Genomic DNA, 19735 nt, shown 5'->3' with positions numbered 1-19735 from the left:
TTAAACAGCGACACTTGGGCGTGAGTACCTGCACAAAGACTCCATTCCAGATTGAATTCTCTGACATACCAATAGGGATCATGTCATTAAAGATTTGTATCCGTACGTTTGTGTCGTTGACAACTGTAATGATCCCATCGAGATCTTCTCCACTCAGAAAGAATGGCTTACCCACGTGCGTACACGGCATATGATGAAATGGTATTGCATGGCCAAATCTCATATGAAGCGGTTAGAATTTGAGAGTGAGGATGAATTTATTCAACATATGAAGATTGAACACCCAGGTACATTCCGCGACGACCAGTTGTTAATTGTTGCGGATAATAGCAGAAGGCCAAAGGACCCTGTGTTTGACAGTTGCCCTTTTTGTGCTAAGACTTCCGACAATCTTGAGGAGCACATCGCACAACATCTTCGAGATCTTGCATTGCGGTCACTGCCCTGGCCTGATGATGACGAGCAGAATTCGCAACCAGAAGGAGAAGGATATTTCATAGCGACAGCACAACATCGAATGAAGATACTCGAAACACTATTAGAGACTTTCTATCTGAGTCCGAATCACTAGCGTCTTGCTGCTTCACTGGAAATCCAGATGACAATGTTATATCCGAGGATAACGCAGGACAGCGTCTACGTCTCTATTACCATATTCAGAAGATCGCCGACCAATACAAGCCGCTATATCTGCAAGAACAGCTTTCTGACAAAATCTTGGAGAGGTTAGCTTTGAAGAAACACCAACGGGATCACCCACGACTGCCTGCTCTGATGCAGAACCTTAAGGTTTCATCCGGCAACAAACACTCGTACACTGCAGCAATTGATGGGTTCTTGGAGATTGTGCAGAAATTTAACAAGAGGACCCTACCACGTTATTCAGAATTCAATAGGCCTATTGTTGGAGCGATAAAAGCGCCCGATTTTTCTGTCCAGCCTTCTGCCAAACCAGCACGGAACTTCTTTGAGATTGCCATTATCTGTACACGCTTTGCTGAGTATAACGCAATTTGTCTCCTCTTTGACAAATTTTGGGACGACTATCGCATGCCGTATAGGTTTGAAGAAAACATTTATATCGCTGGACAAGTTAAGAAGCACAACGTCGTGCTCGCTCTCCTACCTCAATCGGAAAAATTAACTGCTGCAACTGCTATGGCGCATTTCCGGCTCATCTACCCATCTTTGAAGCTCTTTCTTTTGGTTGGCATCTGCGGAGGTGTGCCGAACTTTAAATGCTGCGGAAGGAAGGTCAAACCATTGCTAGGAGATGTTGTCATCAGCCATAGCGTTGTTGAGTACCAGATTGGGAGCACCAACGAATTCACCCGCAAAGACAGCCTAGTTGATCGTCACGACAATTCACGCACAATATCAAGCTGTGTGTGTAATTGTTTCGGCACAAAGAAAGATCGAGAAATCCTGCAAAAGACCACAGCGAAATTTCTGATCGAAATCCAGGCCAACGCAAAGGACAGAGAAGAGTGGGCTGGTGAAGCCATGTTCAAGTACAGCTATCCAGGAACAGCCGCTGATCGACTTTTTAAACCAGACTACCTTCATAAGCACCGCACCAGGTTCAGCAATTGTAGTGAATGTAAAGGCGGGCCTGATGTTATTTGTGACGGGGCTCGCCAAGCTTCCTGCAAAGAGACTGGATGTGATGAGGGGCAACTTATCTTCCGCACATCCCTCAAGAAAAAGCAGGCTTTTGAACAAATAAGTCGCTTCGCGGCTCAGAAACCCAAAATTCACCTTGAGCCGATTGCGTCGAATAGCATTGTCATAAAGAATGGACTGGAAAGAGACAAAATATCCAAAGAACAAGGGGTTATTGCTTTCGACATGGGCGGCTCCTGGGAAATGAAAATGATACCACACGTCTATATCAAGGGTATTTGTGACTATGCTGATGGCCACACAGACAAGCGCTGGCAAGACTTTGCAGCGGCAACGGCAGCGGCGGCAACAAAGGCTCTTCTATGGGCACTCGACTAGATAACCAAGCCAAGGAAGGAAGACATTGCTATATAGAATAGATCGACGTCAATAACAGATATCAAGCGATTGCCGATAGAGAAAGCCGCTCCCTATAAAACTAGGCATTTCACCAAATTGACCGCTTTTTGTCACGACTCAAATCTCATCGCCCACGATAACTATGTGTCATACGGTATCCTATCTAATGCAAAAAGATGGGTAAATACCTAATGATGTGACGATAGACATAACGCAGCGAAGATCTCGGCGTGTGCGTAGATTCAGATTTCATGGAAAAGAATCAACAAGGTGATGACAAAAGCCAGCATTTATATGCCAACCCATCGTATGTTCACAGGCCGATCCAGTCAGATACTAATAGCTTTGGTATCGTTTAATATGCATGAGCTTCGCCACGTCAATCGCCCTGGGTTCTGTGCTGCAATGAATGGTGTTCACTTTAGACACGGATGTGGTAACTGCGAATTTAACCCTCGGATAACGCACCCATGCGAACGACAAAACAAAACCAAAGATGAGAGCCAAAATTAAGGCAAAAAAAGAAGTTTTGAAGGGTATTGAACCCAACCCGATTCGAACGGATAACCTTCAGGAGATTCCGAGCTGGAATCTGACGCGCTACCGTTGCGCCATGGGTCCTGTTGATTCTAGCCCAGAAAAATCAAACTGTAAGCCTTTGGTGCTGGGATTACGGCATGGCTTAGTCCAGGCCACAAATGTCTCCATACTGTTCACGCGAGTTGGAAAACATAGCAATCTGCTAACCTAGACCTTGTAGATAATGGACATGTCGAAATTTGGCATTGGTTCTATCGATGACATATCTTGAGACCTTGGCTGTGACTATGGTAAGATGCATTTTCATCATCATATTTCACTTCTAATCGAAGTAACGCATTGGCATTCACGCTACAAGCGTGCTAGATGCTTTTCACTTTGTATTTCTCCCTATTCCGTCTAAGTACCTATTATATGCGGAATATCCAGAGCTCAGCCCCAGCTTCAGCAAATGGCACAATGTAATATGATAAGTATCTGGAAATGAAGAAAACCTTCTACAGGTAAATACGTCTTACCTGAGAGACTAGATACTATACCTGAGAACCGACGGGCGGCAAACGTCATATCCCTCCCCAACTCGGGTGGTTTCTAAGAGTGCTTGGTGACTTGGGTTTCAGTCAATTGACAGCGCTGATTTGTAAGAATATTCTTGAATTGGCTCCGAGAAAACCAAGTGATCTAGGACTTTTCAAGTGTTGTTTACTAGAAGATACATTATTGCTCTCTTTGGTCACATACTTACCCAAGTCATACGAGACATCAACTATTATGTAACTGTGCTTCCAATTGTTTTTTTGGCCCAAAGCAATGCAAGGCAGTCTTAGTGCGCTGCAATTATCGCAGCTGTCTAGTACTATAAGATAATCTTTACTCATCTCGCCCATGGTAAAATCTACGGAGAAAAACCTCATCATAGCGTTGAACATGGATCTGCTGCAGCGGCGCTGTGAAATTCCAGTTCCAGTTATTTCACAAAATGCCCTAAAGATGTGGCCATCAGGGCGCTTGAATTTGCAGAGGGGCTTATGAGAGCAATTTTCTCGATCGGCATACACAGCGGACCCATGGCGCAACGGTAGCGCGTCAGATTCCAGCTTGGAATCTCCTGAAGGTTATCCGTTCGAATCGGGTTGGGTTCAATGCCCTTCAATCTCTTTTTTTGTCCATTTTCTCATTTTTGCTTCTTTATGCTGTGAGATGAGATGTTCTTTTCCCTTCTTTCCATTTATCCGGCGGGTTCCATTGTGGGGGATCAATTCTCAGGCTCCCCAGTGGTATCTCGCTCCATCTCCAACACTGCTCCATCTAATCACGATGAATCTATCACCATTTCAATAATATCTTAGAAGATGCTCACCAATCCCGCCACGATATTAAGTCGACGTAGATGCGGTATGACCTAACAACAAAATTACTGGCCATAAATCCGTGGGTATTTTACAAACTATGCATCACAAGAGAATCCTCATATTACGTGGCAAACCTGTTATCTGCATATGTCAGCCTTGAAAAGGAGGCTTGGGTTACCAATCAAGACAATTCACTTCAGTTATAGTCTCCATCATTTTGTATTTTACAGTAAATCAAACGCTAATAAAACATTATGCAATATATGTGCCAGTTTCCAGTCCCCAGCATAGTGTTGGTCGACAGCCAATACCAAGCCTGCCCGTTATAATCATTGACCTGTACTTCGCAATGCTCTCTTAATTTATCCACATGTGGTCTGGGTGTTGGGATCGAAAATGTCCTTTACTCATTCTTTTCTCCTTTTTAGGGATTTTTCTTTTTTAAATGACAGGTCGTGTTTCTGACCCAAAAGGTAGTAAGACGTCGTATGTAATATCTCCCATATGGGTCTTGTCCATCTGCATATACTCCGATCCCTGTTAACCTTAGATATTAGTAAAGGGATTGGTAGTTAATTTGTAACACAGAGAGCCAATTATAGCGCCTTATTGCCGTAAGCGAATGCAAATATTCATGTCATGCGATTGTGCTGACGATTTCTAAGCTGCGAACTGAAACCGCCCAAGGGATACCTAAGTGTATATCCACTTTGTTTCAGAGGCTGTCGAGATGAGTAGTAAATTGTCCACAACCACTTAACAAATAAGAAACTTTAAATTTGGCACAAGATATTCAAGTTCCATAAAACATATTACAGCTCTTCATATGATATAAGACTGCACATGAGAGGCAGCTGTTTATAGTTAAGATGGTAGTAATCTCTCAGGAGAGGCTTCACGCAATCTATGTGATAACTCGATGCGTGCATGAGTAATAGTCTATAGTTACCTAGCTAATATTCTCCAAACATCCGATGTAGTCAAGACATACACCCGTTCTATACTCTAGCCTATTCAGATGATGAGGAAGAAATTGGAATGTTGAAGAATCTAGGACACTTCTGATGTTTCAACTCCTTACATCTACTATCCGACCTAGAGAAGTCATGTTTTGGGATCTTAGGTCACGCATTTTATGTCGAGATGCTTCAAGGTATGAGATTCATGGATTTTATTGGAACAGCATTGTATCAATGTGAAAGATGAGGCTTTATAGAGTTCTCGGGTTCATGGTGCTTAGAAAACTCTCTTGGGCAAAGACTTGTGTTAATCAAGACAGGCTATTGCCCAAGGAATAAATGCAAGAAACGGGAGCTAAAAAGAAGTTTAACGCTACCATCTATCACAGAAATTATGGGAAGCCCCAATGATGCCTAGAGGTCTCCCTACTTTGATCAGAAGTACGCCCGTATCTTCTGTGGTAAAGAGTGAAACTTGACACACTCTGCAAAATAAGAGAATACTGGCTTTACTCATGATGATACAAAATTTTAACAAGTGGAATTTTTTTCAAATGTCTTGGCAGTCATCTTAAACTTGACAAGCATGGTCTGATAGATGCAATGCTTGGACAAAACCACTCCAAGCGGGAGATATAAACATGTAGACCTGTAATTTGAGCATTATTATTTGGAACCAAGGGTGCGTATTCAGAGAAATAGTAGGTCTTAATTTCTCTTGGTCCAATAAGCGGTTTCTACCTATGTTTGGATGTGTTATTTACCTCTCACCTGCTATAAGTATATGAGAAAATGAGCTAATCTATATCAGAAAACTATATATGTCCATAGCTGATTCACTGATCTCTTTTCTTAAAAGAATCTGCGCATCTGCTATGTTTGTGTGCCTCAAGTCACGTAGTTTACCCGTTCATCCGTTCAAATGTTAACCACACTTCTGTGGCTATCTTGTAATCTCAAGCCAATATTAACTCCAAACTAAGTGAGTAGTCAGGTAGAAGGCGTTGAACCCAATTAAAAGCCAAAAATTTACACGTTCAGGCTCAGATTAACATAGCAATCAGGGGGGTCAATCATTTCGGCCAAGATGCAAGGCACAAAGCAAATCTGGAGAATATCTTCTGTTCACTCTTAATCCGCTGACTGATATAAATCAGCTGACATATGCAGTCCTTTAACCAGAAAATATAAAGACTCCACCCATAGAAAGCACGACTCCGTTATTAAGGGTAGCCCTGTACAAGAAGTTTTACGTTCATATCCTGGACCAACGAGGCTCCGTGCAATACGCTATTGAGCAAAGGATGACCACGTGCTCATAATCTTGACCACGTGGACAAAACTGGCCCGTCGGCGGAGCAGCGAGAGTTGGATTCCATCTCATCTGCACCTGCAAGCATGGAGTTGTTCCGACTAGGCGGTAACTACGACAAGGCTGTTCTATCCCACGAGGCAGATGTACCTGTACTTGGACACTGATGAGGCGGTGACAGTAGTTCTTACAGGTGTCCACCAAAGACCATTACCCTGGCGAGACTTACAAAGATTGAGTAATAGTGAGCGGAGAATTTCCATTCCCTTGAGGGTGCAAGCCGCGTTGATTCCTGCAGGTACTCGTACTTTAAGGATCCGTGCTACGGATTACCGTACTAGTATAAGCTCTACCGGGAGCGCTATTCCGTACGACACATCAACGTATTAGGGACGGTCCGGTTATGGCGCTTCCGGGACTCCACTTGTCTTGGTGCTGCGGGCGTCGGTTTCGGCGCCGTGATGATGATAATGGCGGTGACGGTCTTAGACAAGCACTACAATAGCACGGAATACAAGCATCAATTGTGCTAGTAGACCGAAACAACTGGAAGAGGAATGGCCGTTGCTGAACCCTTGTTGGCAGGGATTCGCGCTGGGTTACTGCAGGCATAAGCAGGGGAGGGATTGATCCTGGGCTGTGAGCTGGGGCTGGAAAAGTCCTTGCTCGCTCATGGATTCACGGCAAGGGACACCTGTACCTGGCTATACTATGTATCATATGCAGACGCAAGATGCAGAGACATGGCTTAGACACGAGGATATCTGCAAGATGACGCTTTTTCAAGACGGCGAGCAAACGTGGCATTATCCTTGCTCTCTCAGATCCTGCGTCATACTGCACCGTACCAATACGAGCAACCTGGTAAAAAGAAACTGGCGGGGACCAACAGCACAAGTATCGGCAAATCAAGATGCTGGCCAGATATGAGAACCACGGCGGAGTATCCATGGACACAGCCAGCTTGGCACTCGCAGCGAGAACCGACCTTGACCGAAAGTTTGTGATAAGCACTGCCAGATTCTCATAAGGCTAGCTCGATTGAACCGGACTTATTCTGAGCTTCCGAATTTGATCAGGGTCCCGGCTAGGGATCGACAATGTGAGCAGCAGTAGCAGGAAGGCTAGGTGCGAACGACTCTACGAAAAACCTCGGCAATGAGATAGGACTCGCTGTTCAGGCCGACCGCGTGCGTGGTAATCTGTGATACTACCGTACATGTAACTATTATTGGTCTTGTGCTTTATGGAGAATATATGTATTTTTAGTGTCGGCTATACAAATAACGGCGAGGCGTTGCATAGCAGCGTGGTCTTGGAGAATGAGACTGTGCCATCGGTGATGATGAGGAGCCGTCGGGCATGAGCAGGTCCGAGTTCCGGCTTCCCCGAAGGCGGCTCAACGTAGCCATCCGCGGTTTGAAGCGACTGTAAGTGCGAGGGTTTGAATAGCAGAATATGGGACTAGCTGTATTGCACTTGCTAGCTATTCCTTCTCAGCTTTCAGGAGACAAACTAAGGACACCTCCTATCTCTCTCGAAAATTTCTTTAGTTGAGAAATAGTCGGCCCTTTGGCTGTTAGCTCTGAAGGATCTAGTATAGCTTCAAAGAACCCGCCGCGTCCTCAGTCACCATCATGCTCACCATTTACGACGCCCAAGTTCGGAACGGAGTCTGCCCGTGCACAATTACAAATAAACACCTGGAAGCCGAGCGTACAAATGAGCTCGAGCAAGTCCCGGTACCGGGGATCAATTTTCGTACCCGACATGCCTCTTATCCCGGACATCTCGGCCCTCTTCCACGACCCCCACACATTCCCCCTTTCCCCGGACTGTCACTTACAACACCCCGCTTCGGTGCAACTGTGGTCATGGCCATGGTTACTTTCCACAACTACGCACTTGTATCCCTTGAGGCCAGGGTGCCTGTGACTCCTCATCAAACAGTGGGTAGCATCATCTGTTTCCATGGACCCGTACAGTGCTTCGTCCCTGAATCCGAAGACCCAGGTCTCCTGTGCTCAAGACGGATCCCATGAAATGGGAAATGTAACATGGTAGCAGCGCACCATGTAATCCGGACTCCTGGAGCAGAACCACTTATCAATGCGGAGAACGAATCCATACCAAGCATCCGGCTCAGCATCCACAAGGCATGAGCCAATGTCAAAGCCTGTTGCCGTATTTACAGAATCCCTAACAGAATGAACTTTAAATCGCATACAATGTTCGATGCGACTTTTCAATTGTGAAACTGAGAGTCATGAGAGCAATACGTTGGTACCCGTTCTGTCTATTGGTCTATCTATCTAAAACATTGACAACCTGTAAATTTCCTTGACGCCATATCCACCTCTATAATAAGTCCAAGCCTCTGCTTTTCAAGTCTATTGCCCAAACAAAGAAGATACAAAAGCTACTGGCAGCAAAAGAAAATTGATCCCCCTCTTCTCAGTTCCCATCACACTCCAAGTCAATCTGCCTGTATATCCCTTCTCTTATGTCAAATACATGCGGTTATCGTGAGACACATTTGCCCTTGACTTTCTCAACAGTCTCCATTCTAGATTTCACGCCGTCACCCAATTTAGCCACATCATCTCCCTTCATCCCTCGTCGAATGTTCGCTGCCTTGTTGATCTTGGCCACATCCGCCAACGCAAGCGGGCTCAAAATGAGATCGAAAATAGCCAGTGGCGCATTGTGCGGATCGTCCACAATGGTGTAAATGTCCATTCCGGCATTACCTGCGGCTCCAATCAAGCCCATGATCACTACCACATCAGCGAGTTCTGCCACGGAACCAATGATTTCCCCCACGATCGGGATGAACAGAAAGATGGCTGATAGAAACTCAAGAATAAACGCCTTCCTCTTCGCTTCCTCAATCTTGTCTGCAATGGTTTCCACCAAGCCCATCTTCTCTGTGGCTGAGGCAATCATGAAAATCGGCATGCTGAGGCTGTCAATCAGGTCAGAGCCTTCACCAATCCAGCCGTCAAGTTTGAGGGTGGCGATGATGCTGTCAATCTGTGGACCAAGCGTCTGCGCATTTTCAAGACCCTTCCTTACAATTTCTTTGGGATTTGCCACGTCCGAAGCTGAGTATCCGTTGATCAAGGGTACGTTATAGTCAATGCCAGAGGCCCAGCACGGATCGTCTGGTTTGGATGATGGCGCACAGGGATTTCCACGATTGTAGTCCCCCATCTTGGTCTTATTCTTGGGGATTCCAGTATCTGACTCCATATCCGTAAAGAAGCCAGTCTCGTTGAAAAATGTCCAGTAGACCGACTGCTCATACGGGTCATCCGGCCCGTACCCACGTTTGGAGTAATCCGGCGGACAGGGCTCCGATTCTTTGTATACTTTTGTACGCAACACCGGTGTTGGAGGGCCAAAATCGCCAGAGTGGACATAATGGAAGCAGTCGTCATCGAAGCAGTAATCACATTCACTTGGGCGCCTCTGGTTGCGCTTACACGAGTCGCAGCAAATTGCAGCCTCCGCAACCTCACACGTGTAATAGTTGGTTCCATTGGTCGTGATCCAATCGCGAAGAGTAGAGCCCGCTTGGTCGGCAACTGATTTAGAATAGACCTTGAACTTGTCGTCATATCCATTAGACAACATGTCCGTGTAGTTGCTTAAACTTTGTTTGAGAAGGTTGTTGAGAGCAGTTAGAGTGTAAAGTGTTACACAGTGTTCGGGGATATTTCCGGCGGCTGCGTCCAGCTCTTCCATGGAGTTGTATACGTCGTTGCATGGCGGCAGAGGATCCGTATCTGGAAGCTCGTCGTCGTAGGGCTCAAGAGAGTCATCAGTGTATTCTTGAAGATCAACAGCCCAATCTACTACGCCACCAAGATTGGCTGCCTTGTAAATAGCTGTCCGATTGGCTTTCGATTCAGCCGGCATATAGGCCACCCAGTTCGATCCATAGAAAACCATGGTTGTGTCGCTGACCGGATCGTAATCGACACGAGTATCGTCGAAATCCATGTTAATGATTTCTTCGATTTCGGCATTGGCGATGTAACCAGCGGTTCCAGTACACTCTCCAGGAGTCGCTGTTGAATTAGGGCCTTTGAACGTGCAATGCGGGTCGTTCAAACTCTTCTCGCACGCAGCTCTATTGGTCATACCAAATGACCGCCCGTAACTCGGAAGCCCTACAACAACTTTATTGGCATCCACACCGGATTTGGTGACTATGGCGATACTTGTTAGTCACACAGTTTATTATCATCTCCTACTTCCAAGGGTAACTCACTCATGGCCAGTGCGTACATGGTTTCGGTTAAATTGACTATCACACAGCATGCATGTTAGATGTTGTGACAAGGCTAGAACAATGGAGCGCTCTCGCGAATTGTAGAGACAGAAACTTACCGTGACCTCGTAAGCAGTTTCCTGAGATACAACCGTCCTGGGTCCAGTGATTGTCGTAGTCCCATTGGTCTAGTTGAGATCAGTACAGAGTTAAAAACACAGCAACGGGGGAGACAGCCAGCACTAAACATGGACTACCTACCGTGAAGATCGTACGTCATGTATACGATGTAATCAACCAGCTTAGACATGGCTGCGATGGGGAATGACTTCAGGTACCAGTATGAAGCCGGCGCTGCCATGGATAAGGATTTTGACGCAGGCAGCTTGGATCGAAGCTTTTTTAGGAAAGTGAGGTAGTTTGGTCCATCCGATTTCAGACCGGCTGGAATACCGCGGATGTCTGGTGCCTGTTGAGTACTTTTAGTTATCTAGACCAACTGAACAAATTACCCTGCGGGTGGATGTATGGCTTACCCCTGGATACTCCCAGTCAATGTCAACACCATCAAAGCCCTTCTGATTGAGATACTTGACAATACTATCCACGAATTTGTCGACATGTTCTGGATACATTGCCTGGCGGAGTTTGTCGTATGTTGTAGGTGATGTCGAGAAGCCCCAGCCACCAAATGATAGGACTCGTTTCTGAGGAAGCTGGAGGAAGTCGTCCAACTGTTTGTAAGTGTCATTTACCGTAACCTGGAAGTTGTTGTCGATGGAAGCAAAAGCCCAGTGAGCATGTGTGTATTTTGTGTCACGCATGTCCTCAGCTCTGTAGTTGAGACAAGGGCGGTCCCAATTCCACGACTCGTAGTAAGCAACATTGATGAAAGACGAGGGAGGCTTGGCACTAGAAAGATGAAGGACTTTGTGTTATAAACTGTTGACAATCTAGAGATTGGAAGATGACTTACTTGTTCTTTATTGAAACGCCGCAGTTGGATATGCAACCATTCTTCCCTCGTGGTGCCGTGCCAGGATTGCCCGTGGGACCAGTTGCAGGCGTACAGTAATCCGGCGTTGTTCCACATTGTCCCCAGATGTTGCAGCAACTGTTGAGGGGACATGGATTCAAGCTCTCGAGCTTCTGGCCTGCAGAGGGCTTCTTCGTGCCGGGCACAAGTGGACCACATACCGCATTGCTCACCGGCGCCGGCAATGGAGAAGTCCCTTTGCTAAGACAAATGTTTGTTCCAATCACGAGAGGAGTCTTGCAACCACTCCATCCCCATGTGGTTTTGTCGTTGAATTTCTCCAGTTGGTCTATTTTCAAGCCATTTGAAGCAGCAATTCGAGAGCAGTCGTCATCAGGCTTGATGGTGTAAGTGGCACAGCTGCCATCTGGATGTGGTTTGGGAGTTATGTCTGGAAGACTTCCCTTTGAACAACAAATCATTTGGCCTGGTCGCAGGCTAGAACAGAGCGTTTTGGAGGGTTGTACTTGGAAAGGTCTGCGCTGGAGATGCTACACTTCTTAGCCAATGAGCCGCACGAATCTCCAAAGGCTACCGTGGTTGTTCGACAGCTATTCGCACGCTGAGCCCTTGCTAGAAGATGGCCGCTGTTGCCATTGGTTGAGTCAATTGGTTTGGGAGCAGAGGCCTCGAAAATTCTGATGCCTTTTAGTTTTGTTGAATATTCTTCTGTATTGTTGACACAGGCGGCTTTGTTCCATGTCTGTACAGTCTCCTGAACAGTAGGAATATTTCCTGCAATATTGATGGCTACACCAATAATGTGATCACCATTGCGGTCTTCTTCGCACAATTGAAGACGCATGTTCATGGGTAGTTTGGTTGAAGCCGTAGTGTTAAGGTGCTCTTGGAAGAGATGCAGGACGCTAGGGAGAGTCTTGGTCTTGTCAATGGCGGCGCCACTATAGACGGCGACGACAGCCCCTTTGCTGTACGCTATGAGAAAGTCGGTATTGCGGTATACAGAATCCGTCAGCTGTCGTTGTAGGAGGTCAATGGTGTTTCGCAGGTCGTTTGTAGTAGCTGTACCCTTCTCGTTGCTGGTGAAGAGGTCAAAGGATACCAAGGATCCATCGACCGGATAAGAGATTGAATCCGGATCGAATTGTTCAGTCCCATCAAAAGGGAAATCATTTGATTGAGAAAGGCCATCATTGAGGGTACACATTCTCAACTTTACCGTGGTGTTTGGGTCTTCCAAGGGAGTGTGGATCGCAAAATCCAATAAGAGTGGCTGCTCACATATCTGAAGGCGGTCAAACGAAGAATAGACGTGCCAATTTTCTGGCGACCCGTAGCAATCGGCAGGGCAAGGGTTTAATGGCAAATTAGTTCCATGGAAAGCACTGGCGGTTGTCATGCTCAAGGCTAAAGAGCCCCAGAGCACAACCAGATGCAGAATACGCATGTGGAGAAAAACACGAGAGTATGACAAAAGGGTAAAGGAACTTGAATAGAGGGTACGGAGAAAGGGGAAAGAGTAAGTAGATGATACAGAATCTGTCAAGAGACAGTCAAAGTGATGAAATGAAGACACAATGAGGTAGATGCGGTGGCAACAGGAGAAGATGTGCATCGTTCAGTAGAGGAAGATCTTTGTCTTATGGCTGATAGATCATGATGCTTCCGATCTTACTATATATCTGAACTTTTCTTTCTATACATTAGTTCGTAGTGCTTGCTTTCCATAGACTATGTTCTTATGAAACTCATAAACGGAAAGGATCAAGGCAATAAGCAAACATTCTTTACTTTCTAGCATCATGAGGTCGCGTGCTCATCTTCCACCGTCTTTTCCCTTACTCGGACAATGCTGAAGCATGTTGCATGCACATATGCGCCTGCAAGTATCCATCTATCAAGGGGAATGGCCGCTTTTGGGCCTGAGCTTGTTTCGAGTCAGTTTGTTCGGGGAGAATAAGATAGGCAGCATTCAACACCCGCGAGTTTGTGAATCTATATCCAGCATCAGAAGCGCCACGCGTGAGAATGTGATTGTTTCGAATATGTTTGTTCGGAAGATGGATACCTGAGCTGAAGACAAGGGTTGATGTCTGCGATTGCGTTCCGTCTATTGATCGGATAATGAATCCCATACTGCTTGACCATGGTATGCAGCAGCCATATGCCGAGCATCAATTGATTGCTCCAGCTTTTCACGAAGTGAACCATGTGTTCTTTTCATGGCCCCTTATTGATGGAATGATTCTGAGGATGACGTGGCCGCAGAGAACTACATAGCAGAGATTGGCAGCAAAGGGGGAAGAGTCAAGACTACCAGGGTGTTACCAAACCAAGCATTCACGGTCGTGGGTTTTACAATTTTAATAGTTCTAATCGGCCTCAATTCTTGTATTGATCTCATTTTGAGATTTACTGAACGAAGACATTCAGTGGTTCTGCCAGACCAAAGCTCCATCCATATGCACTTGCCATTGCTCTGGTCCTTTTTCTCTCTCTATTTTACAGTCATTTAGAGGGAGGGTTGAATAAGCATATAAAGTTACTCTATAAATGCGAATGTGCATACATGTAGGCTAATTTGGAGGCATAGGGCACTTTTCCGCAGATATCCCACGGATGGTGAGTGAGCAAACCATCCATGCATGTCGCCACTTATCAGGATTCCTCTTCAAAGAAAATGCTGACGATTCGTGGCTGCTGCCTTTCCACACTGTACATACCCGATAAAAAGTCCTTCTCATTTGACCTTCGTTTTCGTATAGGTAAGATTCCGAAACCTGAGGCAGCAGCAAGGCCCGATGGTGCCAAAGTGAGGTCCCTGCGCGCGGATATTTGCCATCTGTCTGTTTGCCTTTGCCAAAAATGAAGACGGCCCCTGATTCTGAAAAATGACGAAAGAGTGAGGCGCGATGCATTTGTTTCCGTATGGAATAATTGTGTTGAGCCATTCGCGACGATGCAACTTACGTGGGGCTTCTATGCTCACTTGTAGCTGCTGCGATTCGTATATAGCTATATAAAGCTTTCTTTGGCGGTTTAGTTGACGTTTAAAAGAATACTGAAGACGTAAATCAAGCTTCGATTCGTTCCATTACGTTCCTGATCAATAGTTCTTTCTCACACTACCAATACAGGCCCTGTCCTGCTGACTCGTCAAGCAGTGTCCCGACATTTTTGCCTCGTTATTTCAAGATCACCTAAGTTTGGTTGACATCGCCATCTCGCTATGAATCTCCTGTGGCTTCTCTTCACCATATTCTTTTCTTCCTTCGTGCGACGTTGTTATGCATATGGAGAACGAGGTGTCCCTGAACGGTCTGTCTCACTACATGTGTGAGAAGCTTAACCACTCACACAGATGATCCCCTTCATTTATTTTCTCCTAACAGTTTTACCAGGGCCCTATACTACCTTTCGTATCTCGCAGAAGGAGAACTACACAAGCTTGATGAGTCGACAAAGTTCACGATTGCTCCTGACTGCGTCGGTTCACGTGGTGGGCGGTGTAACTTTGAGGAGCTTATGCTACAGTATGATTTCCTATCTCTTTTCTAAGCCAATTGTATTGACTTGATGGTTCGACAGCATTTGGGCACCGAAGAAAGAAGGCGACAAAAAGCCGACCGGCTTTAAGAAGATCGCCGGAATAGACGCCAAGAACCTTCCAAATCTGGAATCAACATCGGCTTTTAACAAGTTTATCGGAGGCATTGAGAATGCGAGATTCAACACCGGTGAGCTCCTCACTGGTCAAGTCGACGTTGGCAAGTTGATGCCGGGCAAAGCCGATTTCTACGACGCACTTTCATCTATTGGCGACCCTATCGGAGCTCTCGCGGCCAAGGCAGACAAAGATAAAAAGCCGGACGAAGGAGCTGTACCAAAAAAGCCAACTGACCAAGACAAGTTGCTTAAGTTGGGCAAAGCTTCGGCATTCTACATCAGTGCCCTTCGAGGAAAAGACCAGGACAAACACAGACGCGTCTTTTTAGAGAAGTACTTTGAGAAAAAATTTCCCTCGGAAGAAGGTAAAGAGAAGATTAAGATTGAGATTGAAATGATGAATGTGGAGACACCTATGGACAAGAAAGAACCGGAAGAGGACAAAACCAAGCGGAAGGGTAAGGTACCTAAATGGGTGCCTCAATCGGTTCCAATGATCGACTTCGCAAAGACAATTGAAAAGAACAAGGACAAACTAGAAAGACTTGAGGAGGAGCTCGAAAAAGCGAATGCCGAATTCATGGCAAAAGAAACAGAAACGAACGGAAAGATGGAGAGGCTCAACGAGGCGCACAAAAAGGCCTTCGTAGCATCCAAGATGGCAGCTACGGCCACAGGATGCACTCGGGAACTTCCTCGCGAACTGAAGAAGCGGGACCCATTAGCTGAGTTGAGTTTACGATCTCCCAAGGCAGCCAGGTCAGTGAGGGTGAAGGCTCGGAAACTTGGCTTTACTATGTGAGGCCTTGATCAGGATAATGGCTGGTGTTTGAGATGTAACTGTCATTGATAGGTTTTCTGCAGGGGATGTGATCAGGAAGAAGAAAGAATGGAAAGATTGGGTAGAAAGAGAAGTGATGATAATAGATACATAGAGCGGCCAAGATAGAGGTGGGAAAGGAAAAGATTGACGTTCATATAGCGGTAATAGAAAGAAATGTCTAAAGCATCCCCCCAATTATGTCTTCACACCAGAGGCCCATGATATCCTTTAACATTGATGTATATCCAAATTTCCCTCTTACCTCATTCCCTGTCCGTTTGTTGCCCAATACAGTTTACAATGTATATTATATCTCTGAGTTGGAAACATCAAAGTATAAGTAAGATTAGCGCCATTCTCTCATAGTCCAAGGATAACTTTGTTCGGAAAGTGCTGGACATTATACATTGATTGAGCACGCTTTTCCAGGTAGGTACATATCTATGAAAGCATCGGTACAGGTTGAGTCATGGTCTTTTATTGAACCAGTCGTTACTGCTTCATTGAAGCTCTCATACTGATTATAAAGTTTAGCCTCTATAAAAGTATCGAAAACAGCCGAAGAAGTAATTTTTCAGATCTACTATATAACTTCTTCAATCCCTCGTCTTCCTTCTCTTTTCAATATTCCTCCCCGTTTATTATTCAATACACTCTATACAGCCCAAACCCAGATTTCGTCGTTTGCTTTGACCCAGACTCAAAATGAATTAGCAGTCCAACCAAGACGTCATTAATCAGGCAATGTTAAACTTGGCTTTCGCTTTGCCAGAACAAACACATCAACAGAATGTTCAACTGGCTCAAGTAGTGGAGCAAATGAATGCTTCTATGCAACAAAGTCATATATCTGAGCAGCGCACACTCGCAACTAGCATCAACATCCTAGCTAGGTCTGTCTACCATTCCCCGGATGCTGATCGGCAAATCCCCTATTCGATTCAGAGTGTTAATACTTTTTTATTTCAGGCTTCAGAACGAGGATCGCAAAGGTCTAAATCATGTGATGTACACATTTTATGGCACGCCAAATTGTGCTCTGGTTCCATTAGTCGATGTGAGGACTGGAGAAGACATTCCACTATTTCCTACTACTGTCAACGAAATCAATCAGCTTAATGGTCCGTACCCTTTCTCTTTTCCCATTTTAGGGGGGAAAGAGTAGTTACTGCTTAATGACCTAGGCATATTATTTACAAATAGAATACCTATATTAAACGAGCAAGCACTAATCCATTTCCCTAGGGGATGAGTCACGAAGAATCCTCCGGGTCTTGAGATTGACCCGCAGGGACTGCCTCTGGTCGGCATGCATAGATTAATTCTCCAGAGGACATTAAACATCTAGTTTATGGCATCTTTGCAACTTTCACGATGGGATGCACAATGGTGTTTCACCAGCGAAATGCATTCACCGAGTTGAGCTCTGATCCCAAAGCTATTAAGTGGATGGGTATCAAACCTCAGGTGCATAGCTTCGTCGTAATGCTGCAAGCAGGTCAACAGCCGAGATTTTGGACCATTTATCTCCTCTCTTTACTCTCTTCCCTTTCCCCTTACATCGTTCGTATCTAACATCTGGATGCAAGTACCACTATCCATTGACTACCCACACGGTTCTAAATGGCAACATGATAATAATCCCGTTTGTTAGTTGGCGACTCAGATCTCCAACTAACTCATATTTGCATATTCAGTTAATGTCGCACAGCCTTTCAGTTTTGACAATTCCTGCCCCCCCCCCTGTTCCAAGTCCAGCGCTATGGCCACGTCGCTGCCTCTGTTTGCCACCGAGCAAACAATACTTAAACAGAGGCCAAAGCTCGATACACTCAATATTTTCACACCTCAAACTTCCCCTTCATGCAATAACTTCACTCATTGCCTCTTCCACGTTTGAGTCACCATGTGCAGTGACTCCGATTTGTCAGAAACCTCAACAAGATGCTATGCTGCCGTGAACGAGTGGAAGGCATCCGACGAGTCCGAGGAGGCTCATGTCAGGCTGCTCATAGAAAAAGGCGAGCCTATTCCACTCACCATCCTGTGGGGTGCAGTGTACTGGCGCAGGCCAGAAGTGGTTGATCTACTCCTGTCTGTTGGGGTAGACCCAAATCGACGTCATGCTAGAGCTGAGCGGATCATGCCTCGAGGTGAAAATGACTGGCTTGACAGAGAACCGGATCGAATGCCTTGGCCAGATGACGGTGCCCAGTTTCCCCTCGGAATCGCTGCGAACATTCCAAGCGACGAGGACCAACAAGAGAAGGCGTACCGCATGGTCAGATCACTTCTACGCCATGGCGCAGATCCGTATGCCCTCTTCACGTCCCAATTGAGTGAAGGCTTATACTCCAAGGATTCTCGCCCTTTGTTCCCTGGACAAGAGATCAGCGAGCCAATAGATCCAACAGGTATTGGGGAGCATCAAGGCCAAAGAATCGAGGACATCCTCGGCCCCGACTTCCGCGGAACTTTACCAAAGGTAGTGGTTACCGACTTTGGCCTTCGCAGCGTCATTCATTCCGTTTTGGACAGCGGCGACTACTTCAAGCCTTTTCTCGAGTCTCCCGAATTCATGAAGAATCTAAAGCTTGAACATCGCGACCCTCAGGGCCGTACTCTTTTCCTATCAGCCTGTCGTAATCAATTTGGGGCAGATTCGCCGCTTGACGAATTCCCCCACCAGCATACCGACGCGGAACCAGGGCTACACCATGAGAGCGATCAACCCCCTGGCGTCAACTCAGGACCGTCTGTCAACGTGAAGGGAGCTCAACCTCAGACGGTGGTCGAAGCGCTGCTGGATTTGGGCGCAGATCCACTGGCCACGGACAACCAAGGGAAAAACGCCTTGCATCAGTTGCTAGAAGCACACTTAATGGGCGGCGATAAACCGCCTGCGATCTGTCAGACATTGCACTATCTGATTGCCCGATTTCCATCCCTAGTCAACCAGCCAGATCACAATGGACTGGCTCCGATTCACACAGCCATAAGGCGTATGTGGCAGTATTCGACAGTTTCATCCAAAGACCAGCTCTGTGACGAGTTTCGACCTCCCGAAGACTGTGTTCTTGAACTACTCGAAGCTGGTGCAAATGTCCATGCTCGTGATGCCAGCAACAATACCGTCATTCACTATCTCGCAGATGGCTTTCTGGATGCTTTCGACGGAGGCAATCGCCGCCGACAACTCTTCTACATGCTACTCGACAAGTATCAATGCGCCCAATACATCAACTCAGCCAATAATTTAGGCCTTACCCCAATCCAGCTTATGCTTTCCTACACTGAATGCAAGGATGAGATCCACAGCTGGGAATGGAGCAGCTGCTATTGGAACAACCTTCCCAACATGCAGCCCGTAGACGAGGAGCTCTTTGGCAAATTCGACGAACTAGGCACTGACTGGATGGTTCGAGATAAGTTTGGAAGGACGCTGCTACATGGCGTCCTGCAGGTCCAGGCCTGTATGACTAGAGTACAATGGAGATGCAGGTATCTGCTCCAGAAGGGCGTCGACCCGATGGCTCGTGATTTTGAGGGGAAGACGGCCCGGGATCTGGCCCTTGAGAGACAGGATTCGACAACATTGAGAATTCTCGAAGAGGCTGAGCAAGCCGCGGCACACGGCAAAAACTAGCACCATGCCTGGGGACTAAGAGAGGTGGCGTTTCCCCCGCAAAATGAGATTGCTATTCTTATTTGGCTTGTGATTTGTGAAAAAGGATAGCATAGAGAATATGTCACTTTGACATTCAATGATGAGAAGCGAGACTTTTTGC

The 19735-nt window shown here is 46.1% G+C and overlaps 4 protein-coding genes across 4 annotated transcripts; 3 read left to right on the top strand and 1 right to left on the bottom strand.

Annotated features, from left to right (window-relative positions):
• Positions 1–951: 951 nt before the first annotated feature.
• On the top strand, positions 952–1986 carry TRIVIDRAFT_15807 (uncharacterized protein; the record flags this gene model as incomplete). Its single annotated transcript, XM_014096127.1, has 1 exon — positions 952–1986. A coding segment is annotated over one exon (1035 nt), but the record flags the coding sequence as incomplete, so codon positions are not given.
• Positions 1987–8705: 6719 nt separating this feature from the next.
• TVC14 (glycoside hydrolase family 18 protein) lies at positions 8706–12905 on the bottom strand (the record flags this gene model as incomplete). The annotated part of the gene is made up of 7 exons (XM_014096434.1): positions 8706–10399; positions 10462–10497; positions 10581–10649; positions 10723–10930; positions 10998–11373; positions 11438–11935; positions 11965–12905. 7 exons carry the CDS (start codon positions 12903–12905, stop codon positions 8706–8708), a joined length of 3822 nt encoding a protein of 1273 aa, XP_013951909.1.
• Positions 12906–14687: 1782 nt separating this feature from the next.
• Positions 14688–16059, top strand: TRIVIDRAFT_205447 (uncharacterized protein; the record flags this gene model as incomplete). Its single annotated transcript, XM_014096433.1, has 4 exons — positions 14688–14776; positions 14851–14991; positions 15047–15883; positions 15978–16059. 4 exons carry the CDS (start codon positions 14688–14690, stop codon positions 16057–16059), a joined length of 1149 nt encoding a protein of 382 aa, XP_013951908.1.
• Positions 16060–17853: 1794 nt separating this feature from the next.
• TRIVIDRAFT_205446 (uncharacterized protein) lies at positions 17854–19593 on the top strand (the record flags this gene model as incomplete). The annotated part of the gene is made up of 1 exon (XM_014096432.1): positions 17854–19593. The coding sequence occupies one exon, from the start codon at positions 17854–17856 to the stop codon at positions 19591–19593; it is 1740 nt and encodes a 579-aa protein (XP_013951907.1).
• Between the last annotated feature and the right edge of the window lie 142 nt (positions 19594–19735).

The sequence above is a fragment of the Trichoderma virens genome, assembly GCF_000170995.1.
Source record: "Trichoderma virens Gv29-8 chromosome Unknown TRIVIscaffold_88, whole genome shotgun sequence".
In the NCBI taxonomy this organism is placed as follows: Eukaryota; Fungi; Ascomycota; class Sordariomycetes; order Hypocreales; family Hypocreaceae; genus Trichoderma; species Trichoderma virens.
This window is presented reverse-complemented; position numbering and strand designations above follow the sequence as displayed.